General features: G+C 34.9%; 1 protein-coding gene across 2 annotated transcripts in view; it reads left to right on the top strand.

Moving 5' to 3' along the window:
• MOB1B (MOB kinase activator 1B) overlaps positions 1 to 24,218 on the top strand; it is a 68,730-nt gene extending 44,512 nt beyond the window's left edge. For both annotated transcript variants that reach the window (XM_070263721.1, XM_005608727.4), the window contains exons 2-6: positions 962 to 1,128; positions 8,566 to 8,659; positions 14,238 to 14,371; positions 16,371 to 16,534; positions 18,372 to 24,218. In XM_070263721.1, coding sequence (XP_070119822.1) covers positions 1,074 to 1,128; positions 8,566 to 8,659; positions 14,238 to 14,371; positions 16,371 to 16,534; positions 18,372 to 18,449 — 525 coding nt within the window. In that variant the 5' untranslated portion in view covers positions 962 to 1,073 and the 3' untranslated portion in view covers positions 18,450 to 24,218. The remainder of the gene's footprint in view (positions 1 to 961; positions 1,129 to 8,565; positions 8,660 to 14,237; positions 14,372 to 16,370; positions 16,535 to 18,371) is intronic.
• The last annotated feature ends 995 nt before the right edge of the window (positions 24,219 to 25,213 follow it).

Genomic DNA, 25,213 nt, shown 5'->3' with positions numbered 1-25,213 from the left:
TAATGAGTGAAAAGCTATGGAGAGCTTGGAAATTATAACTATTGTTTATCTGTTCTTTTTTGAATTCTGCTTTCATATTCATATGTTCAAATGTCTGAATGCTTTGGTGGTATGAATTTAGTAACATCAAACTTTGTGGAGTTCCCACTTAACAGCCTCTTCTAATTCATTCTTTCCTATCTATTCCTTTCCATATGAAGAGAAGAGAGTATGGAGAAGGGATGACTAGGATATAATATAATTTGATAAGAATTTGACAGCATTAACAGAAGAATCCATCTCTTAAAAACTCTCAAAACCATTTCTAAGACTAGTTTCATTTGATCCATTTAAAAAATATTATGTGTATGTGTAAGTATGTATTTACACACATTCAGAAATTTCAGCAAACCAGCCATATGCATGTCTAGCTACTTGTATGCATACCTGGAATTCTGGATTAAGATTGCTTATGCTTCCTATAATTGGGTGGAAGAACATGTAGCTTTTCTTTCTCTCACTCTGGGATTTTTGTGTTTTATTAATATAAAATTGTACCTTTATGTTTTTTATACGAAGGAAACAAATGATCTATTTTAGGATGAGAAACTTAGAATAGGTGTGAAAACGAATAAAATTACTAAAAATTACCACAGGAGAACTTGTATGTTTTTATAGATTACAACCTATAATCCTGAATCGTTAATTTATTGTGAAAAACTGGATTAGTTACAGCTGAAAATTCTTTTCCTCTCGGGAGCTGCAGTAGGGAACGTAGAGAAGGTTTGTAGAAGTTCTGGGTATCAAACACAGTAGTTACAGCAGTTATATCTGGGATTTAATGTAGCCAGCACAGTTTAGGGCTGTTCATTTGTGGACATTTGGGATCCACCTCTGTGTTATTTTATCAAGTAATACAGTCTAGTAGGCTGTGGAAAGTCATGCCTTAAATATTGTATTGCCTTTTTTTTTCTATTCATAGTGGTAGTCGCTCCTCTAAAACATTTAAACCAAAGAAGAACATTCCAGAGGGTTCACACCAGTATGAGCTCTTAAAGCATGCAGAAGCCACACTTGGCAGTGGCAACCTCCGGATGGCTGTCATGCTTCCTGAGGGGGAAGATCTAAATGAATGGGTTGCAGTGAACAGTAAGTAGACTTTCTTTTCTCAGTAGAATCTGTTAGGTTAGTAGCCTCATTGTAGAGGGTGCTCTCTGTTCTAGGATCTAGTTAGCAACCTAATAGTAACATATAGTGATACCTCAATCCACTTTAGCCTGTGTGTTATTTTATTTGTGAATATGGAGCTTTAAGAAATTCTTGTCTCCTGTTATAATGTAATACAAAGCATAGACTTATCTTCAATGGAAAAAATGATAATAACAGCAATTAATATTTATAGAACACTAATTATGTGTCTGGCAGTCTGCTGTCCTTTCTACATGGATTATTTTATTTCATCTTTACAGCCTCATGAGATAGGTACTGTTATTATCCCAGTTTAATATGGAGAAGGAAGCAGAGACAGAAAGATTAGTAATTTGCCTAGGTCATACAGCTATTAAATGGCAGAGTGTGGGCTCAAATATATAGCTATAGATTGTCTGAAACTGCTTTAACCACCGTGTTAAATTGCGTCTTTCAGTAGCATAGTCAGTTATTTGTCTAAATTACGCTTTTTTTTTAAAAAAAAGAATTCAATAATGATCTTATGAAATAGGTAAAATACATTTATGAGATATTCTTAACTGCTAGGAAGAAAAACATAATAAGTAAAAAGTAAGTATGTTCTTGGGAATTAGCCAGAGAAATTTGGGGAATAAAAGTGGTACTTTTAATATTCAGAGTTTTTCAGCATTAGTGAAGAAATTGATAGAATTTTATAAAATTGGAGGAAATTTATATGAAAATGAATTAAATAAAATGAAATTTAATTGAAAGTATACACTAAATATCTAGGCTTTGACTAAGGAAAGACAAAGCAGTATTTTTCTTATAATATTTGATGGTATTTTATTGTAATTTGAAATATATCATGGGATTTATAAATTGAGCTCTCATCTACTGATAACTTTTAGGAACCTTAAGGATTTTACTGAGATGTCTTAAAACCTTCTTGTGACAGCATTTGCATAAGAGCAGTATTTATTATAATGTGGTTATCCTCCTGGACCAAGAGAGTTTAATTACTAAAGAAACGAAGTAATTTCTTTGTTTTGATAAGATCTTACCATCTTACCTATAAGATGGTTCTGTGACACTTCAAAGACAATATTCAGAATAAATTTCCAATATAGTTGTACATTCTTTTTTTGGGTACGTGTTTGTGCTGTTTTGTGCCATCTATTTGAGAACTCATTTGCTAGTTTAAAGATCTAAGGCAGGCCCCACAGACCTTCTGTAGGCCTGAGATTCCGACTGTTCAGTGTAAACGCAGATCATCGTTTTCCGTCTGTATTCTCTGTGTCTCAGTTGCCAGAACTGAGTGCCTGTACTACTGAAATGCCTACAACTTTAGGAACTTCTAAAATTTCACAGGCATTTCACAGTTGTGGCTGAGCAAAAATTACTTTGAATGGAAACATTAGAACATCCTCTTAGAACATATAATTCTTCCTTGAAAAATATGCCATTTGACTGAGTTATTGGATTCTAAAATGTTCCTTATTTGTAGTAATCTCCCAAATGGCACTTGATGAAGTGAAGGAATCTGACTAGACAGATATTTCAACTCACTGACAGTGGTTAAGTAAACATTTCTGGTACATAAAAGAGTGAAGGGAATTTGTTGATAAGACTGGCATCTTTTAATGGCCTTTTGGCTTCAGTTCACTTGCCAGATAAAAGATAAATGGTAGAAGATGGGAAATCTTTACAAATTCAACAACCAGTCTCACAGCTAAAAACCAAAGCCTAGTTTTGAACATTGTGCTGCTAGAAATAGTGATAGCTTAAAGAAGATATAAGGAAGGTTCAGGGTTCTGGAAAAAGCTGGACGGATGGCTTATAAATGATTTATGTGGCACAGAATCCTGAGGCCATGTCTTTGTTAGTGGAAGGAAACTAGCATTTACTAAATGCCTGTTTTATGGTAGACACATTTTTTGGCACTCCAAAGTGAACCCAGTTTTAAAGGTAGGAAACTGAGGTTCAGGGAGGTTAAGTAACTCAGCTGGTTAAGTATAAGAGTTGGGATTCAAACCTGTATGTCTTATTTCAAAGCCACAAGTTGTCCTCCGTTTATGTGGAGGACAACTTAAGAATTATTAAGTTGCAGAGTCATTACTTAGTAAATTTTGGCTTACTGAGAAGTCAGAGGACAGGGGAAAACTTGCAGGATTAAATTTAATATAATGCTTGTTACTACTCTACTTTCATGAGCAAAATTAGCTCTGATTACTTTTAAAGTCAGTTTTTTTCTTTGCTGCTTGAGAAAGTCTGAATTTAAAAAGCAAAGTGCTGGTCATGGGTAATTAAGATGAAAAGAGATCTTAGGACTGTGTAAATAAGAGGAAACAGGGACTGAGCTCAAAGTCTCCATATGTGGTATTTGTCCTTAAATACGTGGTTAAATGCTCCCTTTCTGCCTGAGAAACTTAAAAAGGTGTATTTTTGCCCAGGAGAATATAGGCAAAAGGATATTAGAGTCTGGCTAGATAGATATCAGTGGTTATTGGAACACTCCCTGTGGTTTCCTTGAGTCAATTTATACCAAGTTCTTATTGACTGTTTGCTTTATATCAAAAGAAAGGGCAAACTGAGGGAAGCTATTTGCTTCCACAACTTGTACTTCCCTTTATGAAAAACTCAAATGATATTTTCCATAATTAGCCCATAAACTCAATGAAGACTTGGGATTGAGTCAGTTTCTTATTCTTAAGGGTCATGTATTACCTGGAAAGAGGTAAAAAATACTAAATTTTGTTTGGGTCTTTGTTAAATCAGGAATGCTTATACTATACTCTAGGACAAGGGTTAACAAACTTTTTTTTGTCAAGGGCCAGATAGTAAACATTTTTTTAGGCTTTGCTGGTCATATGGATTCTGTTGCAACAATTCGCCTCTGCCGCTATTGTGCAAAAGCCGTCATAGACTGTATGTAACCGAATGGGCATGGTTATATTCCAATAAAACTATTTACAAAAACAGGAGATGTGCCAGATTTGGCCTGTGGTCATAGTTTGCTGACCCCTGCTCTAGGGTAGGACTAAAATAAGAGTAAATGAATGTATAATTAGCCAGCTAAAAGAGGAAAAAAATAGAATAATAAAAAATAATCCTAAATAACATCAGAAAGAAAAGAAAAAGAATTATAATAGGTAGGCTAAAGAAATAGCTAATAGTAAGATAGTAAATTGAAATCCAAATTAATTGTATTAAATGTAAAGGACAAAATACCTCAATAAAAAGGCCACAGATGTGTCAAGATGATCATAAAACAAACCTAAATTCTGTTTCCAAGAGACATACTTTAAAATATACAGATAGAAGTTGAAACTAAAAAGTTAAACAGTAACCTAAAAAAAGCTGATATAGTCATGTTAATATCAGATAAAGTAGACTTCAAGGCAGAAAAATGTTTAAAGAGGGAGATTTTAAAATGGTAAATTGTTCAGTTCACAAAGAATATATGAAGTTCTGGATTTGTGTCCTTAATAACATCTCAAAAATACATAAAAATCAGTTGACTGAACTAAAAGAAGAAATAGACAAATCCACAGTCATAATGGGAGATTTAAACACTCCTCTTTTGGTAATGGATAGAAAGTATAGAGGAAAAAATCAATATGGAATTAGAAAACTTTGAGCAACATGGTTAACACTTGACCTGAGGGACTTATGACTTAAGCACCTCAGATTATACACATGCATATTTTCAAAAGTTGAAAGGATTGAAATCATATAACATACGTTGTTTGACCATAGTGGCCATAGTATTTAACTAGTGTTTAGCTAGAAATCAGTAACCAAAAACTAGGAAATTTGCGTGTGTTTGGAAAGAATAAATCTCGATGGAAATTGGAAAATATTTTGAACTGAAATATGAGGAGGAAAATACTACATATGAAAACTTATGGGATGTAACTGAAGCTGTGTTAGAAATTTAGAGCCTTACATACATACATATGAAAAGAAAAAGTTTTAAAAATTAATGATCTAAGCATAATTTCCAGAGTTTAGAAAAACAATAGCAAATTAAATACAAGGAAAATTTAAAAAGGTTTTGGTAGGGGCTGGCCCCGTGGCCAAGTGGTTAGGTTCCCATGCTCTGCTGCAGGTGGCCCAGTGTTTCGTTGGTTTGAATCCTGGGCGCAGAGATGGCACTGCTCATCAAACCACGCTGAGGCAGCGTCCCACATGCCACAACTAGAAGGACCCACAATGAAGAATATGCAACTATGTACCAGGGGGCTTTGGGGAGAAAAAGGAAAAAAAAAAAAGCTAGCCTTTCTTAAAAAAAAAAAAAAAGGGTTTTGGTAAAGATAAGAGCAGAAGTTAATAAAATAAAAAACAAACAGCGGCCAGCCTGGTGGCACAGTGGTTAAGTTTGCGTGTTCTACTTTGGCGGCCTAGGGTTCTCCTGTTTGGATCCTGAGTGCGGACCTGCACACCACTTGTCAAGCCATGCTGTGGCAGACATCCCACATATAAAGTAGAGGAACATGGGCACGGATGTTAGCTCAGGGCCAGTCTTCCTCAGCAAAAAGAGCAGGATTGGCAGTGGATGTTAGCTCAGGGCTAATCAACCTCAAAAAAAGAAAAACAAACATACAGTAAAGAAAATCAACAAAGCCGAAAAGAAAATTAATTCTTTGAGAAGTCTAATAAAATTTGATAACTCCTGGTAAGACTGATCAAGAAAAAAATGAGAGAAAGGACAAATAACCAATATCAGGAATGAAAAAGTAATTATCACTACACATCTTACACAGTATTAAATGTCATGAGAGAATATTATGAACAGGCTTCAAATTTATGCCAGTAAATTTGAAAATTTAATCCAAATGGACAAATTTGTTGAAAAATTCAGCTTAGTAAAGTTGACACAAGAATAAAAAAGTCTGAATAGTCTTATAACTATCTTTTTTTAATTTTTAAATTTTTTTATTGAGTTAATGATAGGTTACAATCTTGTGAAATTTCAGTTGTACATTAATGTTTGTCATTCGTGTTGTAGGTGCACCTCTTCACCCTTTGTGCCCACCCCCCACCCCACCTTTCCCCTGGTATCCACTAATCTGTTCTCTTAGTCCACATTTTTAAATTCCTCATATGAGTGGAGTCATACACAGATTATCCTTCTCTAGCTGGCTTATTTCACTTAACATAATTCCCTCAAGGTCCATCCATGTTATTGCAAATGGAATGATTTTGTTCTGTTTTGCAGAACAAACAATGTATATACAATGGTATATATATATATACCATATATATACATCTTCTTTATCCATTCATCTGTTGATGGGCATTTAGGTTGCTTCCATGTCTTGGCTATTGTAAATAATGCTGCAATGAACGTTGGGGTGCATAGGACTTTTGGAATTGCTGACTTCAAGCTCTTTGGATATATACCTAGTAGTGGAATGGCTGGATCGTATGGTAGTTCTATTTTTAATTTTTTGAGGAATCTCCATACTGTTTTTCATAATGGCTGCACCAGTTTGCATTCCCACCAGCAGTGTATGAGGGTTCCTTTTTCTCCACAACCTCTCCAACATTTGTTACTATTAGTTTTAGATATTTTTGTCATTCTAATGGGTGTAACGTGATATCTTAGTGTAGTTTTGATTTGCATTTCCCTGATGATTAGCGATGATGAGCATCTTTTCATGTGCCTATTGGCCATCTGTATATCTTTTTGGAGAAATGTCTGTTCGTCTTATAACTATCTTTAAAAATTTTAATCTAATTAAAAATTTACCCACAGTAGAAATTTCCACCAAACATTTAAGGAAGAAATACCAGTCTTTTTTCAAGCTCTTATACAGAATGGAGAAAATACTAGTTTTGTGAGCTCTTCATGGACATTAAAAGAAAGGAAACTAGGTTATCTAACTTATGAACATAAATGTAACAATCTTAATAAAATATTAGCAAATTGAATCTAGCAATACTTAAAAAGTATAGCACATCATTACCAAATTGAGCTTATTCCAGGTTTTTGATATTTATAAGCCAAGGTTGGCTTGACATTTGAAAATCAGTCCTAATTCACCACGTTAACCAAAATAAAGGAGGAGGAAACAATCCTATGATCATCTCAATATCTGCAGAAAAAAATTTGATAAAAATTAATTCATAAAAAACTTGTCAAGTAATAGTTGAGAACCTTCTTCTGATAAAGCATATCTATTTGCAAAAAAAGCTACAGCAAACATCATATTTAATAGTGAAATGTTGAAGTTTTTTCTCAGATTAGGAATGAGTTAAGGATACCCACCATCACCACTTTACTGGAGTCTTAGCCAATGTAGTAAGGCAGGAAAAAGAATAAAAGATACAGTGAATGGAAAGGAAGAAAGAACATTGTCATTCATAGCCAATATGAATGAATGTTGAAAAACTGAAAAGCCATGATTGTTATTACTACTGTGGTTATTATTACCAATAGGTGAATATAAAAAGGTTGTTAGCACTGAGGTCAATATAAAAAATTATGAATAGCGTAAAAAATATCAAAAACCTAGGAATAAATCCAGTGAAAACATGGAAAACCATTCCTTTATGATTAGTGTTTTTTGTTCCCTTCTTAAGAAATATATCCATGCCAAAGGTCATGGATATATTTTTCTATGCCCTTTTAAACTTTATTGTCTTGCTTTTCACATTTAGAGGTATGATCCACTTGGAGTTGCTTTTTGGGCATGATGTAAGTGAAGAGTCAAGAGTTTTATTTTCCATAAAGATAACCGACAGAGTCAGAGCTGTTTATGAGAAGACTGTCTTTGGCCTGTTGTTCTACAGTGTCGGCTTTGTCATAAATCAAGCATTTCTTCTATGCTTACATCTATTTCTGATCTCTATTCCATTCCATTGGTCCACTAAGTCCACAGTGTTGTAGTCGTGCTTTATAATTTTTGATATGCACCATGTTCTTCTTTAAGAATGTGTTGGATATTTGTAGCTCTTTGCATTTTCAAATAAAAGTTAGCTTTTTGATGGCTATGGAATGGCATCCCACTATCATTTGAATTTGCAATTCCATGATTGCCAACATCTTTTCATATGCTTTTGACCTTATGGAAACTTATTTTGTGAAGAGCCAGTTCAAAACTGTCTCACATTTTTCTACTCTGTTGTCTTTTTTTTAATGATCTAGAGGAGATCTTTGTATATTCTGAATACAAGATTGTTGTTGGTTATATGTGTTGCAAATAATTTCTCCTACTTTGTGCTTGCCTTTTTACTCTCTTAAAGGAGTCACTTAATAAACAGAAGCTCCTAATTTCAGTGTATCCAAATATTGTGATTTCTGTGTATGCTTTTCACCTGTTCTTTGCAGAAGAAAGAACAGATAAATCTAAGATTCTGCTTGAGTAAAATTAAAATTTAGTTTTTTACTTCTAAGTGATATTTGCTTTGCAGCTGTGGATTTCTTCAATCAGATCAACATGCTTTACGGAACAATCACAGATTTCTGTACAGAGGAAAGTTGTCCGGTGATGTCAGCTGGCCCAAAGTAAGATATGGTTCATGGTTCTCATTTTTACTTTATTTTATAGTTCTTAAATAAGAAGAAAGTTTCTGACCATATAATTTCTCTACCTAGCCTCTCCTTCAGTGGCTCACCAATGACTAGTATATTAAGTCCAGATTCTTTAGCCTGAGCTTTATGGCCCTCCCTGTATTGTCCTCCATCATGTCTTTCCTCTGTTGGCTTACGGTCTGTCCAAACGACATTATTGCAAATGCCTTGCTTTTGTGAAAACTCCATTACTTATACTCTGAAAACTTACTCATTCTGTTCTTCTCTTGGATATTTTTCTTCTTTTCCCATGTCCTTCTTATCATCATTCTGCTAATATTTCAAAAAATCTTACCCATCTTAAAGGCCCACATCAAATGCCTCCTTCTGCATGAGACCTTCTGATTTCTTCAGACTAGATGGGGTCTTTCTATTTAACTTTTTTATCTGTATGATTATGTTTCTGTGTTACGTTATACTTGTACCTTATACTTAAACATGTTTTATTTAATCTGTTCAATTTGTTCTTCTTTGAAATCCCTTTTGGTGCAAGAACAGTGCCTGCCGCCTAGGTAGCACTCCATAAATGTTGCTTGGATCAATAAATTTTTTTTTTTTAAAGATTTTATTTTTTCCCTTTTTCTCCCCAAAGCCCCCCGGTACATAGCTGTATATTCTTCTTTGCGGGTCCTTCTAGTTGTGGCATGTGGGACGCTGCCTCAGCGTGGTTTGATGAGCAGTGCCATGTCCGCGCCCAGGATTCGAACCAATGAAACACTGGGCCGCCTGCAGCGGAGCATGTGAACTTAACCACTCGGCCACGGGGCCAGCCCCTGGATCGATGAATTTTTGAAATTGGATTTTGTTATTACCATGGCTGATAATAACAATGGCAGCGAGCATTTACTTTGTGCTACCTAATGTAAGGCCTTTCACGCATCATGTTTTTTCGTTCATACAGCAACCTTAGGAGGTGAGAAAACTATTGTTATCCTCATTTTATAGGAAAAGAAAGAGTCTGAGAAAGGTTAAGTAACATGTCCAAGTTCCTTTTATTTAGAAACAGGCAGAACTAGGGTTGAAATTCAGGTCTCTCTGATTCTATTGCCTGTACTCTTAAATTGCTACATTGTATTATTTTCTTATAAGAAATGTTAATTGATACTTGTAGAGAGAAATAGAGAGAAATTTTATTTTTAGTGTCGACTTTTTATAAAGTATGTTCTCCCCCCAATGATATACAAGGTGTAAATATCAAAACAAAACAAATTGCCCAAACTTACTCATGCTTAGGAATGTTATCATTGTAAGTAGTGACTTTAGATTGCTGTTCATTTATTGTACTAATGCTTTCATTGCTCAGAATATTTTTGATGACTTTTAAATTGCAATGTAGAGTCAGATCACTAGCTACCCAAAAGATTCAGTTAAATTACTTCATTGTCATACTTTATTTTTTGACCAAATTCACATATTGAACGAAGTATTACCTAATTGGAGTTGTCTACCTTGTTCCTCACATTGACTGCAAATGAGCTTAGATATTTCTCAGAATCGAGTCCTTTTAAAAAGAATTGACAATTTGCCATCATCAAAGATGTTCAAAATAATATGCTTTGAATATTTCTTAAGGTAATTTTTTGAGAAGAGCTTATTTTCAAATATACTGAAAAGAACTTATTTTCAAACTATTTCAAATTTCAAAACTTCAGATAATTTTAAGGGTACAGAAAGGTTGCCAGAACAGCACAAAGAACTTCCATATCCTTTTCATCCAGATTCCCCAATTATTAATATTTTACTGCATAAATGCTTTATTACCCACTCTCTCTCTCTCTATGTATACTCATTAATGTTAATTTTTTGTGAACCTTTTGAGCAAGTTGTAGACATTATGCTCCTTTATCCCTACATATTCAAATATGACACACTGTGTATTTTCCAAGAAGAAGGATACACTTTTACATAACCAGCATACAGACCCTTCAAATCACTGCTTCCAGTCCATAGACACCATTCATATTTCATCAGCTGCATCAACAATATCTCAGTTTTTTCTTTTTGGTCCAGGATCCTATCTAGGATTATATATTGCATTTGTTTGACTTACCTCTTCAGGTATCTTCAGTCTGGAATAGTTCTTCAGTCTTTCCTTGTTGTTTTGGCCTTTGTGCAGGAAAGAGTTGACGTAGCTGGCCTGACTGCCATCTCTTGAAAAGTCTGCTTGCAAGGTTGGCCCTTGGATGTCATCTGGGAACTTGGATTTTAGAAGGGTTCCCACTACCCTACCTGTTAAGAGTGGCTTACTGTGCCTAAACTGTTTCTACAAATGATACTGCTTATGCTTTCCTTCTGGGAGTCTGGAATTTTAGTATGTGCATGCAGAAGTTGCCTACTTGACCATCTCCCAGTAAAAAACCTGGACACTGAGTCTCTGATGAGCTTCCCTGAGAGACAGTGTTTAAGCCGTGTTATCACAACTCAGTCTTGGGGGGATTAAGCATATCTGATGTGATGCCACTGGGAGAGGACTCTTGGAAGCGTGTGCCTGGTTTCCTCTAGACTTGGCCCCATTTGCCAATTTTGGTTTGTGTTCTTTCACTGTAATAAATCATAGCTGTGAGTACAACTATATGCTCAGTTCTGTAAGTCCTCTTAGCAAATCATCAAACCTGGGGGTCATCTTAGGGGGCCTGACACATTCTGTCTGCTGTTTCCTTATGACCACATTCAGGCCATGCATTCTGGGCAGGAATGATACTTTTTTCTTAGTGGATCATATCAGGAGACATGCACTGATGACCATCCATCACTAGTGATTTTCATCCTGATTGCCTTATCCTGTTACTGTTTACAAGATTTCTTTACCTCACATTTGTCATTTTTCCTGTTTGTACTTCATTAGTATTTTATTGGGAGATTTTCTGATAATACACCAATATCTTGTTCCTGTGAACCAGGGAGAATTACTACCACTTAGAATACTGCTCTGATCACTTTCCCCACAGAAATCTTATCTAAATACCTGGTATAGGAAGAATGTACCTAATTCTGCAAAAGTAAGAGACACAGGATCTCTGTAAAGATACTACAAAAATGGAAAATGATCTTCTTTTCCCTCCTTTTCTTCCTTCCTTCTACCCTTCCTTCCATCCTCTCAACTTCCTTTTTGTCTTTGCTCCCTTCTCCTTCCTTCCCTTCCCTCTGTCCACCTTTCCTTTCACCGACCCTCCCTTTCTTCCTCTTTTTGGAGAATCTTAACTTTTGCCATCATTAGTGCTGAGAAGATGCAGTTGTCATCATGATTTGCCATCTTTACCAGCAGATGCTCAGGACTGTACCGAGGAGAGGCATTTTTTAATAGCTTAGCACTGACCCCTTGCAAAGTGGTATTGAGTGATGGTTCATAGGATTTTGTTCTTATTCACTGTTCCTTATTATTATTAACCAAGAAATGGTGAGTATTTTGGAGTTTGCAATTTTTAAGTTCATATTATGATGACAGAAGTAAATTTTAAAGAGAATGGTCTGCCAAGGTGAAATAAAAAAATGAATGGGGCAAAATAGAGTTACAAGGTAAAGTGATCTTAAGTATAAACATGACGAAAGAATCAGAATCATAGTTATAAATTCTAGAAGTATAAGCAATATATAGATTTTTTGATTTTTCAAAAAGCCTTAGGTTATGGAAAGTTGGTATTTTTTTAAAAGCTTCAGGATATTGAAAATGATTTATGGTTTACTGTGTCTGCTTTTGATTTTTGCATTTAAAAATGATATGGAACACTGAGAATCATTAAGAAAATGAAAAACATGATTGTGAGGGAAACGCAAAAATGTTAAGGTTTCTTAACATAATGGAGAAAACATGGATGAGTCTCTGTCTTGAAGTAAAGAGTGATGATGGTTAAAAGTCCTACCATTCATGGTCTCTTCCTCCTAAGGATCAAATAATAATAGGCTTAAGTCTCACTCAGGACTTTAGTTTTATATTAGGAAGAATCTCTTGACTGTGAAAGTGATTAAACAGTGGAATAGAATGCCAAGAAGTGTGGGAGAATCTTCTCTTGGAGACCTTCCAAGTAGGCTTCCAAGTAGTTGACAGCCACTCCTCTTGCCTGGGGTTGGCAGTAAGGTATGCTGGCAGAATGTCTATTCAGGTGTATACTGTTTAGGTTTTTTTATTGTTCAGGTGTAAGTAGCTCTGATTAAATAGCGTCCTTATTTATCCTATCTCAAGATAATTTCATCATTTAAAATAATCTGTAGGGTTTTTCCATTATATTTTCTCTCATCTCCTTTGCTAGGCTCACCGACCTATCATTCTGTCAGTCCAAACTCTGGAACAAGGTTGGAAAAACACATCTGATTCAAAGAGAGAAGCTAAATGGCAGAAGTAACCTTTTAGGGGGGCTGGCCCCGTGGCCGAGTGGTTAAGTTCACATGCTCCACTGTGGCGGCCCAGGGTCTTGCTGGTTCGGATCCTGGGCGTGGACATGGCACCACTTGTCAGGCCATATTGAGGTGGCATCCCACATGCCACAACTAGAAGGACCTGCAACTAAGATACACAACTATGTACTAGGTGGGATTTGGGGAGATAAAGTAGGAAAAAAAAAAGATTGGCAACAGTGGTTAGCTCAGGTGCCAATCTTTAAAAAAAAAAAAGACGTAAACTTTTAGAAACCAAAAAACTAAGTGCTAGTTTAGTTTAGAGATCTTTATACTTTGAAGTTTCAGCTGTATGCTTATTCTTTATCCTAAAATTCAGGTTGTGGTTGTGTGTGAGTGTGTATGTGTGTGTAAGTAACTCCATTAGTATAGTTGTACTGTTTTGCTTACTTATTTACAAGTCTGTCTTCTCTACTAGTCTGTTCTCTTTGAGAACAGGGAAAATATCTTTCATTTTGGTGATCCTTGTTCAAGAACAATATTCCTTGACACAGTATTTCTCACATGTTACGTACAAATAAAATGTTTATTATGCCAAAGGATAATGTTCTATTAATACCCAAATCCTATAGGCATCTTTATTTGGATTGCCAATTTTCTTTAAAGGCATGTTTAGCTCCTCAACCAAATGTACTCAAATATTAAATCATTCTCTTCTTCATTCGTCTTACTTTGGAGCTCCCTTTGTCATTCTCGATCTTTAACCCAAAATTTAAAGCCCTAAGTTAAAAAGAATTGTATTGCCTAAGGAGAAATGTTTTTCAAGGAAGAAAAACAACTGTAAAGATTAAAGATGGTCATCATAGAAGTGGGAAATAAGCGAGATTTTCTACAATGGTAATGTATTATTCTAAAATGTAAATGCTATATGTGAAGGAAAGCTCAAAAATTTTATGGGATCTGCTTAGTTTGGATTGTGATAAATACAAAATTGTCCAGTAGCAATATAAAAACGCTGAATTGAAATGCCAAATGTGAAAAGTCTTTATTTGGAGGAGCACATTGTTTAAAATATGTCCTGTATACATTCATAACAGACATACATATATAATATAAAAATATACACACTATGTATGTAGATATACTGACATTCTGTGTGCTTTTTATCTTTCCAATGCAGATATGAGTATCATTGGGCAGATGGAACAAACATAAAGAAGCCTATTAAGTGCTCTGCACCAAAGTATATTGATTACCTGATGACTTGGGTTCAGGATCAGTTGGATGATGAGACGTTATTTCCGTCAAAAATTGGTATAATTGTTTTGTATACTTGGGATCTATCATGATTTATCTAATTTTATATGTTTCTAGAGCTTATTGACTCTATTCCAGGAACCATATTGGATTTACTATACCTATCAAAATATTTCTAGTCTTACATGTTTAAAAGTGTCCTTTTTCATACCAAGTTTATCATAAACATTAAGGTAAACCTCGCTATAATTTTAAACAATGAGAAGATCAAAATCTGGCCTGTTATGGAAAAACAAAGATTGTATATTGGGTAGGCAGCCAATATCATCTGCCAGTAGTCATCCATTTCTTGTTTAGGGAAGGAGTTTATATGAGTTATATCCAGTTTTACATTCTGTTTGTGGCAAAGAGGGAGTTTGAAGTGATGACCCACAGTGCGAATCTTACAGACTGAAATCAGCCTAGGTGAGGAGAAAAGAAGAAGGTTTGAGGAGTTGGCCTGTTATCAGCTTTTTATATTTGCTCTTAAGGGCTGACCTTTCATGTGGAAATTGTTCACATCTAGACAGTTCATTATGATTTTACCTTCTCGAACTTAACAGCTGTGTTTTCTGAAAAAATTAAGAATTGTCTCTTCTAACAATAAACAACTTTTGGACTGTATTTTATGCTTTTAGTTTTTGCAAGAAGGGTGTAGTTGGGGGAGACAGCAATGTAAATAGTTGCTGTTATTATGGATTGTTTTAAGCACATTTATTTGATGCTTTAATTACTTTGGAGCCTTTATAATAAGAGGTTTGTTTTTCAAAACTGTATTACATGGATAAGTGCCCTCACCTTATCTTTTATCTCCCATAATATATTTTTTAACTTTTTATTTTGGCCCAATTTCAGACTTTTAGAAAATTTGCTAGAATCGTGCCAAGAATCCCTGAGTATCCTTCTTCTAGATTCTTTAGTTGCCAACATTTTTTCCCCATTTGCTTTCTCTCTCTCCTCCCCACGTCCCTTTCTTTTTCCTGGACTGTTTGAGAGTAAGTTGCAGATATGATGCACCTTTATTCATATGTTCTTCAATGTGTATTTCTGTAGAAAATCACAGTATAACCATCAATATCAGGAAATTAACCCCGATATAATACTATTGTATAATTTACAGATTTTATTCAGATTTTTCACATTTTCCCAGTAATATCCTTTATAGCAAAAGAAAATCTTTGACATTTGTTTTCATTCAGTTGTCATGTCTCTTTAGCCTCCTTTAATGTGGAATGTGTATACTTAAGTCTTTTCTGGGTTTTCATGACACTGCTATTTTTGCAGTGTGTAGGCATACTATTTTATGTAGTGTGGTTTGTCTTATGTTTTCTTGTGACCTATAAGATTTTTAAATGAGCAGTGGGCAATGTGATGACATTGAACCCAGTAATACCAGTATTTGGCTTGTGTTTTGCCAATCTGGATCATTTAGCTGGGGTAACAGAGGATATTGAATTTTATATTTTTCTAGTTTTGTATTTGCTTTATGCTGTAACAGTGTTTAAATTCATAAAAGAATGAGCCTAGTTGAGCAGGACCACTGATAATTTCAGGATAAATGTAGACCTGAAGTAGTAATGAAATAATTTCCGTAGAAAGAAATATAAAAACATATTGCACGCATTTTAAACAAAACTGGACATGGTTACTATGTTATTTGTGTTCAGCAAATATTTGTATTGAGACTTGATATTAAGAAATCTGAAGATCTGAGTGTGAGTTTTAGCTCTATTACCATCTTAGGCATTTCTTTCTTTCATTTTAGTAAAGTGGTGCTATATTAGAGGCGTAAAGGGCTATTCTAAAGACTAATTCTTATTCCATAGATGCTTTGAAGTTTATTTTCGTTCATGATATGTTGAGAACTTCTGAAAACTACAGTGGGTATATTAAGTAGTAATTCGTAAATATTTCTTTTCAGTCTTGTCTTGGTAATTTATGTTGTCATTTGCTGACAAACTCATATTGCTTTGTCCTCGTCTCTTGTTAATAGAGGGACTGTTTATCTATTTACTAGGTGTCCCATTCCCGAAGAATTTCATGTCGGTGGCAAAAACTATACTCAAACGCCTCTTTAGGGTTTATGCTCATATTTACCATCAGCATTTCGACCCTGTGATCCAGCTTCAGGAGGAAGCTCATCTCAATACGTCTTTCAAGCACTTTATTTTTTTTGTCCAGGTAAGATGGATTATGAGGCTTTTTTTGCTCAGTAAAAGAAAGAGTTCTCAGCTGAATACTGCATTCATAACATAAGGATAAAATTTGCCATATCTCTCTGGTCTTTATCCTTTTCTATACTTGCCATGATGATAATGACAGGCCTTTTGTTATTGAATTTCATTCATCTCCAAGGTGGTGGCGTGCAAATCTAAAATGGATCTGAGAGGATTTGCCTTGGATTTGCTTCATTTAACAGGCCATAATGGAGGGACTGAATAGGGAACCTGGCTGGTTTGGCAGACCTACAGATGAACTTGGTCTCTTGAGCATTTTAGCACTCTTCCTACTCCTGTTAATCTTCAATTCCTGTCTACCCTGGATTCTTTTTGGCATACTCTGGCGTGGAAATGGGTTTTGAATATCACACCTTTTTTTCCCCCTCTTTTAAACCATATTCTGAATGATTTTTAAGTTAGGTACTATCCATTATGTTCAAAAGGGAAAAATGTCCCAAAGAATGTTGCTCTTCCAGAGGTCCGTTAGACTTTGATCTGACTCCTTAGTTGACCTCCTCTTCCTTCTCTCTTGAGTTCTCAGAGAACTGGCCTTAGAGGTGTAGACTAAGAGGGGCGAGGCTATTCCCACCCTGCTATAACAATTACAGAACTATCAGGCAGGAGTGACAAAGAGGTGGAAGTGGATAAGCTGACCACCTTTTTTTTTGGTGGAAGTTGAGAGGGGTGATAGTAGGCAGAAGTCCAAGGCTTGAATCTTTGTTCCTTTTGTATTTCTGTGGGCGTGTACTTATAAACGCCTTCTCCACACCCCATCTCCACTAAAGAAAAATGTATCTGTGTTCCCTCTATACACAGTCTTCATACTGAAGGCACACATTTTGTGTCTTAATTTCACCTATATAAACACATTTTAGGAGATCTTAACTTGCCACAACTGTCACTCTGAGCAGTTACTTTACTGTGGTATCTCATCTACAGACACCTGTAGAAACAAAGAAAACATTATCCTAAAGTGTGCATCTGTGCTTTGGTTCAGGCAGAACATGATTACTGAAGTTCAGTTTTAGTGGTTTAGGACAGGATGTTCTCTCACCAGAAGGGTTAATTTTACCCTACTGTATGACCTTAAAGTACACTGTGTCTCCCAACTCCTAGCAGATAGTTGGGGATCGATAAATGGCATTCACCACATCTGAGCCTGTTTACACCTCAGGACAGTGACTTTCTTAAAGGTAGGTCCATTAGTATACATTATCACTCTGTGACTGAGTTAAGAGGGGCCTGCGCCCTGGGCCTCACAATTTAGAGAATCCTGCTCTGGCCTTTCTCCAGCTGTATTCCCTCAGAGGGTGAGGAATCCACAGGGCCAAGCACATGCCTATGCAGATCCCTAAACTAACTCTTTTACTCTTCATATAATGCTGAAATTTGCCTGAGGTGCATCTTTTTGGTCCTTACTTGGTTGACTATATCTAAATGGTGCCCGAGTTATTCGTTTTAATAGGAAACAGCAATTCCCATTTATTGAGTGTTTACTTTGTGCCAGGGGTTACTCGAAATGGTTAACATACGGTACACATTTAGTCCCCACAATAATTTTATGAGGTAGGGGGATTTATGCTAATATTATGACAGATGTAAAATGTAACAATATGAGAAATAGTTAAGTGATTTCATAAGACACAGAGCTAGGGAATAGAATAAACTTTTTGAAAAAAAATTTCACTTTTATTTACTTTAAAGCTAATTTCCAACAAATGTTAATGAAAATCTGCTTTGGAATTAGATGTAAATAATACGTTTCTATAATTTCTTCTACCTTTCTTTATCATGCTTAGGAATTCAACCTTATTGATAGAAGAGAACTTGCACCACTCCAAGAACTGATTGAAAAACTCACCTCAAAGGACAGATAAAAGGATGCAGAGCTGTGTGAATTGTTCCTCAAATGAAACTGAGGAGTGTATTTGGATTTCGTTGTATTTTATTTTATCTCGGTTGTTTTTGTCTTAGGTTTGGGGGGCTTGTTTGGGTTCCTTTTTCTTTATTCTGAATAAATGAAACCATATTCATATTCTATTGCTAGAGGAAGCCAAGAACCACTCTCTATACATTTGATGGGGTAAATTTTGTTTTAGTGGCATAAAGTTTTTTTTTTAACCTGGTTTTGGTTACTTGTGACATTTTTGATGATACTGTGTGTTGAAAGAAAATGCTTATTGATTGGACTGCTGATGGATGGGGGTTGTGTGTTGTGTAAATTCTGGCCGATTTTTGAAGTCCCCAAAAGACTTATGTTTTTAAGTGCCTTGGCAGGCTCACTTCTGAGGTGCAAAGCACAGACATGGAACTGAACAGGACTTGAAACAATATTAGGATCACTATCCAGGGCACTTACTGATGCATGTTTTAAAATACCTATGATAAAAGCCATAGTTTACTTAAATTGGTGATTTCCAGCTTTTACTACATTGAAAAACACAATTTGTAAAGGTGTGCATGTAGAACATACAAAATTAGTATTTCTTAATTATTTTTGATATTGATGGTAATTCTGTTCAAATACCTAAAGTTCTACAAGCAGGTCTTTGTCCATCTCTTGATATCTGTGATATTGAAACTTCAGGATGTTGAAATGTAAATACCTATTGGATTTCGGCTTCTTTCTACATGTTAACTGCACTGTGGGTATAAAAATTCAGGTTATATGTAGGTTTGCCATCTTCAGAGGTGATGCTGAACTGTGAGATTTCTTAGCAATTGCCAAATGAGCCATAAGTCTGCAGCATCCCCTTCCACTTTGAAGAGGAGGGGATAGGAGTGTGTGTTTGTTTGTGGAGGTTAATTTGTATGGGGAGTTAGGGATGGGGTTAAGTACGGGGAGTCAAGAAAGTCCTGTCTTAAAACCCGTGAATAGAATGGCATGGAGATTTTAATCAGTTTCTTGTAAACAAAGTCTTAGAGACTTCCTTTTAGGAATCCACTTCCATGAGAAGTTAAAGATAAATTATTAATTTTAGGTATAGACATTAAACATGGAATTTAAGGACTGTTTGAGGAAATTAATCACTTTCCAGCATTTCCATTCAATGAATGGAGCTGGTGTTTGCCTGTCATTTTAAAATGATACAGTACCTTCTTTGCTTATTATTGTCTCAATTTGAAGCATTCTGCCTTCTGATTTTTCCACTATGAAAGGAATTTTTTTTTGCAGTGATATTAAACAATGAAAGTGCTAATTCAGTAATTAACTTTTACATTTTATTTGCCATGACTTTCTAGTGAATTATCCCCATAAGTAAGAAGTTTGGAAACTTAGTTTTTAAAATAAATATTACCTTTTCACTTTAGTTTTATTCTTGAGAAATATCCTTTTCAGACTTCCAGTTTTAATTGTCATTTCTGATAAGTATGTTTCCTTCAGTTAGAAATATATACTCTTCCTTCGGTTAGAAGTATATACCGTTTTTCTTGTAGAATAGAAATCTTGCTCTGAAATTGTATAGACTAAAAACAGTAGAAAAGAATCTAAAATGAAATCAGTTTGTTTTTGCCATTAACAAGTAAAGCAGTAATATAATTTATTGCCATTATAATTATGATCACTAGGAGCTCCCTTTTTCTCCACTTCATTTCTAATAGTCATTCCGCAAGTACCAACAGTGGCAGTAACAGGAGAGCCTGGCAGAGGCAAATATATTGGAGATTCATTGGTAATGCTTATTTCTAAACTGCAGTGAGAACTAGCTGATTTCCTTAGAATAAATCTTTTAGTATCCAAATAGGTAACATCAGCAACTATAGGTTGATTCGCAAATAAAATTTTCTATCAAGTGATTTGGGGTCCTGTTTAGCAAAATGAACCACGTGATTACTCAGTAGTCTTCCGTACTGCATTTAACTTCGTATCAACCTAGTAACAAAGGGGTTTCAATAGCCAAGTGTAGAGAGAATAGTGAAAAATTTTCTTGCTCTTTTAAGCCTTATACAGTAGTACACTGTAAAAAATAGGAAAATGTTTCTATAAATTATTGTTTAGTAGTAGGACCTACTTTCCCACTGTATGTAGATAGGAGTTTGTTGTCACTGTGCCAGAATCTCAGGTGCCTGCTTCTGAGTATTCCTTTAAACAGAGGTATTGGGAAGTAAGGAGATATGTGTGTGTATATATATGGTAACAAAGTGGAGAAGTTCTCCCAGGGAGAGGCCTGGCGTTGTACATGATGTTACATGGCTACAAGTAAGGAGAGACTCACCAAAGCAAGTGAGAAATAACTGATTTGAGAAAAAGTGGCTTTGATTTGTTTGGTTCCCATGAGCATTAGTAAGATGCCCTTTATAAAATAAGGATCAAATCTTGGTTTTGCAGCAGAGTTTGCTTATAAACGTCTATTGGAATTGTTCCAATTCTTTCAATTTGTAAATGATCAAGATAATGATTTCCCTCCTGCTCTTTACACAGAGATATAAAGCAGAAGGTGGTTTTCTCATCTGCTGATAAAAGCATAAAATATAAAGTAGTAGGTTAACATAGTATTATTGGCACAATGCTTTGGTTAAATGTTGATATGAAGCAAGTTTTAGGAATTATTTTAAATGATGGAGTAATGGTGGTACAGAGAAATTAATAACAAAGAGTGAAAATCTTGTAGTTAGCGGTAGATGGTGCTACTGGCTTGCATTTGCTGGCTTATGATTCTGTTTCCCATAAAAACCATGGCGTTAGACTGCACTGAAACAGTGAGCATGCATTAGTTAGTGGGAGAGGCTTTGGAGGTGCGTTTACCTCCAATTGAAAGATTTTAGGTTGTGCTCTTTCTCTACCTTTGTTTGTCATTTGTAACATTCTGAATAGTAAAGCGTAAAATGCAGTAGGGAGGAGAAGACATGGTCAGTGTATAATATATCTCAGACTGAGTTACTGCCTGGCTTATCAGGAAAGATAAAGCACTACAATCTCTTATTTTCAGGAAATACAGATGATGTGGATATTTATATTTTACATATAATCACTAGACTCCATTTATGTACTAGCATTTTCCTTGCTTATGGGAAAATAGCATAATGACAGATTTCCTTTATACCTTTGTCTACACCCTCTCTGAGAGAGGTTTTGATAACCACTGAAATGGTAAAATATGTGAGATACAATTATTAAGTTGTAGGACTTTCTTTTAAAATAAATGTCATACCTTAAATATCCAAATGAGAGTTGATCTTTAGAGTGGTTCCTTTGGAAGCACTCCTTATTCCAGCTGTGCTGCAAAGGTGTAATGTTTTGGAGATGCTTTGAGAGATGCCTTGAGAATTGGATTATGATTATGCAAGAAAATCTATTTTAGTTGCACCAAAAACGTGCTTGACAGCTTAATATGACCTATCTCATTCACAAAACCAACTCTACTTTGCTGCTTTCTTAGAACTAAACCATTAGGGAAGTTCAAAAGAACTTCCTGCCACAGGCTCTGAATTTGCAGAGGAGAATGTTTTGAGCATCGGAATGGTTTCCCAAGGTCACTGCTTTGAAGAGGACAGTATCATTTGGATGAATAGGTTATATTTTACTTTTTTAAATTTAGTTTAATTACCTTGCAGTTAAATATGATAATAGAAAAAATCAATGTCTTTCTCTTGTTTTCTATTTTCTGTTCCTTTCCCTGATAATTTTTGAATTCTATCTTGCCTGCTGTAGGATAGTTTTGATTGAAGGGATAGTAAGAAAAAATAGATCCAATATTTAAGATAGAAGTAGCTTAAGGGAACAATAGCTTTTACCTCCATCCTTTCTTTAAAACATATTTTTGCTCAAACGAACAATTTGAATTTAAAGACTGGAGATCATTGTACAAAGAAATTGGAATAAATTTTATATATAAATTATGCTGAGTTTTAAGCCTACATATTACAGATCAAGTATTTAAAAATTGTATAATCATTTTATATATTGTTTGTAACTTTAAAATTTTGAACATCTTTTTAAAAGATATGGGACCAGAAATGTATTTGTAATTTGAAAATGTGACCGCATATACTGAGAGGAAAACTTAACTTATTTTGAAACTTATCTGGGTTTTGAAAGAATATACCAATTCTTAGAAACACTATTCTAGATCTTTACTTTAGGGACCACTCCTAAAATAATTTAAATATCTGAGTTTTGTCATAATGTTAAGATTCACCATTGGAATTACTGTTGTTCAGCTATCAGTTTAGTGGTGTATGAGATAAACGTTTAGAGGTAAAGCTATCTCAAGATTTAGTGAAAAAGTTTAATTTTAAGATATAATAACAATTCTGACTAAAGACAGTTTGAATTTTTAAGGCTTTCCTAATAAGCTAATCATAGAGAAGAATTCATTTCGAAGGTATTAAACTGTGCTCCATGTCTGCCACTTGTAGTTGAACTGATACTTAAATTTTGACGAGAGAGAGAAAAATACGGATTAAAATATGGAGTACTTTCAGTTTTGCAAGTATGCTGTTTCTTTTTCTGCATATTATACAATAGAAAATCTTGGATTACAGTTCTCAAAGATAGGTAGTGAAATCATTGGCCTTTTCTAACTATATGTTTACCTGTCATCTCCTCCTTGGTGGTAAATTACTTCCTTACTGCTATTGATTTCCTATATCCCCACCCCCAACCCCCAATATACACTTGGAAAACAAAGGTGATTTTGCAGTTTCTTATTGTTAGTGATTCTGGAGTACTTGCTGTTAATACATACGTTTCAGCTGAAATGTTGAAAGATGCAATTTACATAAGCATTTTTGGTTTATTTTGGTTGATAGCTTTCTTTAAATTATGTCACTGAAGCTGAGATTATTAGTGATATAAATTTAAATTTTTGTTAATATTTAATTTCTCTTATATATTATTAAATTCTTATATGTGAATGTTTCTTACAGGTTTGCACGTTTTCATTTTTTTTTGTTTCTGAAATACTTAATTGTGCAGGTTGTAAATTAGTGCATTTTCATTTTAAGAACACTTTTTCTCCTTAAATTGTTCTGCATAGATAACTATTTTTAGGGGAAATAGTTTTTTACAGCCACTAAATTGTATTTGTTATTTTTGTACATGCATAACTCGTGTGGTAAGGGCACTAATCTTGTGGGGAACACATAACTTTTGTTCTGTTTGAACTTTTCCTATACATTGTTACTTAAAATTATCTAGGAACGGCATCATAAAATCTAGGTTGGGAGAGAATACAATAAACATGAGAACACTTAAAGTTTGAATAGAAATCATTTCTGAGGACAAAAGCAAAAGAATACTGCCAGTGCCATATATTGGAAGCATAGGGGCAGCGTTCACACTGGGCAAGTTTTGCAGAGCACGCATAGACAGGGATCCTGTTCTCACGGAGATAGGCAGTTTCTCTCTATCGTAGAGTAGTTAGAAGGGTAAAATGGTCTAAAACATGAAATGCAGTGTGGGCGCTATGTTGTAAACTGTGCCAAGATTACTCAAGTTATAGTTATTATTGATCAAAGTTTAACTGCTTTTTATTTTAAACTGAATGTCAGAAAATCTGTAATATGTTTTAATTGAGAGATGTAAATAATGTATACAGACTTGTATGTGATGGGATGGGAAATATTTAAAGTCTAGGGTTTTTTTAAAGCAAGAAACTGAATGTTTATTAAAAAATTAATAAATAGTTATGTTTGGCCATGAATCCTGATTTTGCGTTACTGTTTATTTTTACTATAAGTATTTCCACATTGAACACATTCCTAAAGACATTGAATGTATATGGAATATGTTGAACATTTAAACTTTGTTAGGCATTATTTTTTATAGTGTTCACAGTAACCCTGGAAGTTAGTATCTCAGTGTCTTACATACTAGAAAACTAAAGCTGAGAAATTGTATAAGTCACTGATTAGGATTAGGGTTTAAAAACCCAAATGTGTGGGGCTGGCCCCGTGGCACAGTGGTTAAGTTCGCACGCTCCGCTGCAAGCGGCCCAGTGTTGCGTTGTTTCGAATCCTGGGCGCAGACATGGCGCTGCTCATCGGGCCACGCTGAGGCGGCGTCCCACATACCACAACTAGAAGAACCCACACTGAAGAATATACAACTATGTACCAGGGGGCTTTAGGGAGAAAAAGGAAAAAAATAAAATCTTTAAAAAAAAAAAAAAAAAAACCAAATGTGCTTGGCCTTGAAGCCAATGCTTTTGATTGTTTTCTTTAAATATACTATTACCATGAGAGCAATTAGCAAAATAATTATTTGTTGTCCTTTCCATCAAGCTAAGATTTTATCTAACATTTTGTCTTCATTATAGACCATTAAAGAATATTATTAAACAGTATTCAGGAATCTTCATTGTCACCCTGATACCCAAGTTCCTAAAGGAAAAGTGTATTTTAGCGCATTCTCAGAGTATCATTATTTAGATGTATTTATGTTTAGAGGCATTTGTATTTGGACCATCAGGTTGAAAATATTTTCATGATAGTAGCCACAGTTGCCCAGTGTCACTAATTGGTATTTGAGGAAAAGACAAGGAGTAGAAATGCTGGTCCATGCTGACGTGGATTGTGTCTGCATGCTTTAATAAAAACACCTTGTTATTCTGCACATAACAGTATGTACAAAGCATCTATCCTGTATAAAGAAATACATACCATATAAAAATTAACTGTATTTTGATAAATTAGGTTC

Source organism: Equus caballus, chromosome 3 (genome assembly GCF_041296265.1).
Source record: "Equus caballus isolate H_3958 breed thoroughbred chromosome 3, TB-T2T, whole genome shotgun sequence".
Lineage (NCBI taxonomy): Eukaryota > Metazoa > Chordata > Mammalia > Perissodactyla > Equidae > Equus > Equus caballus.
Note: the sequence above shows the minus strand (reverse complement) of the source record. Positions and strands in the feature narration are given on the sequence as shown.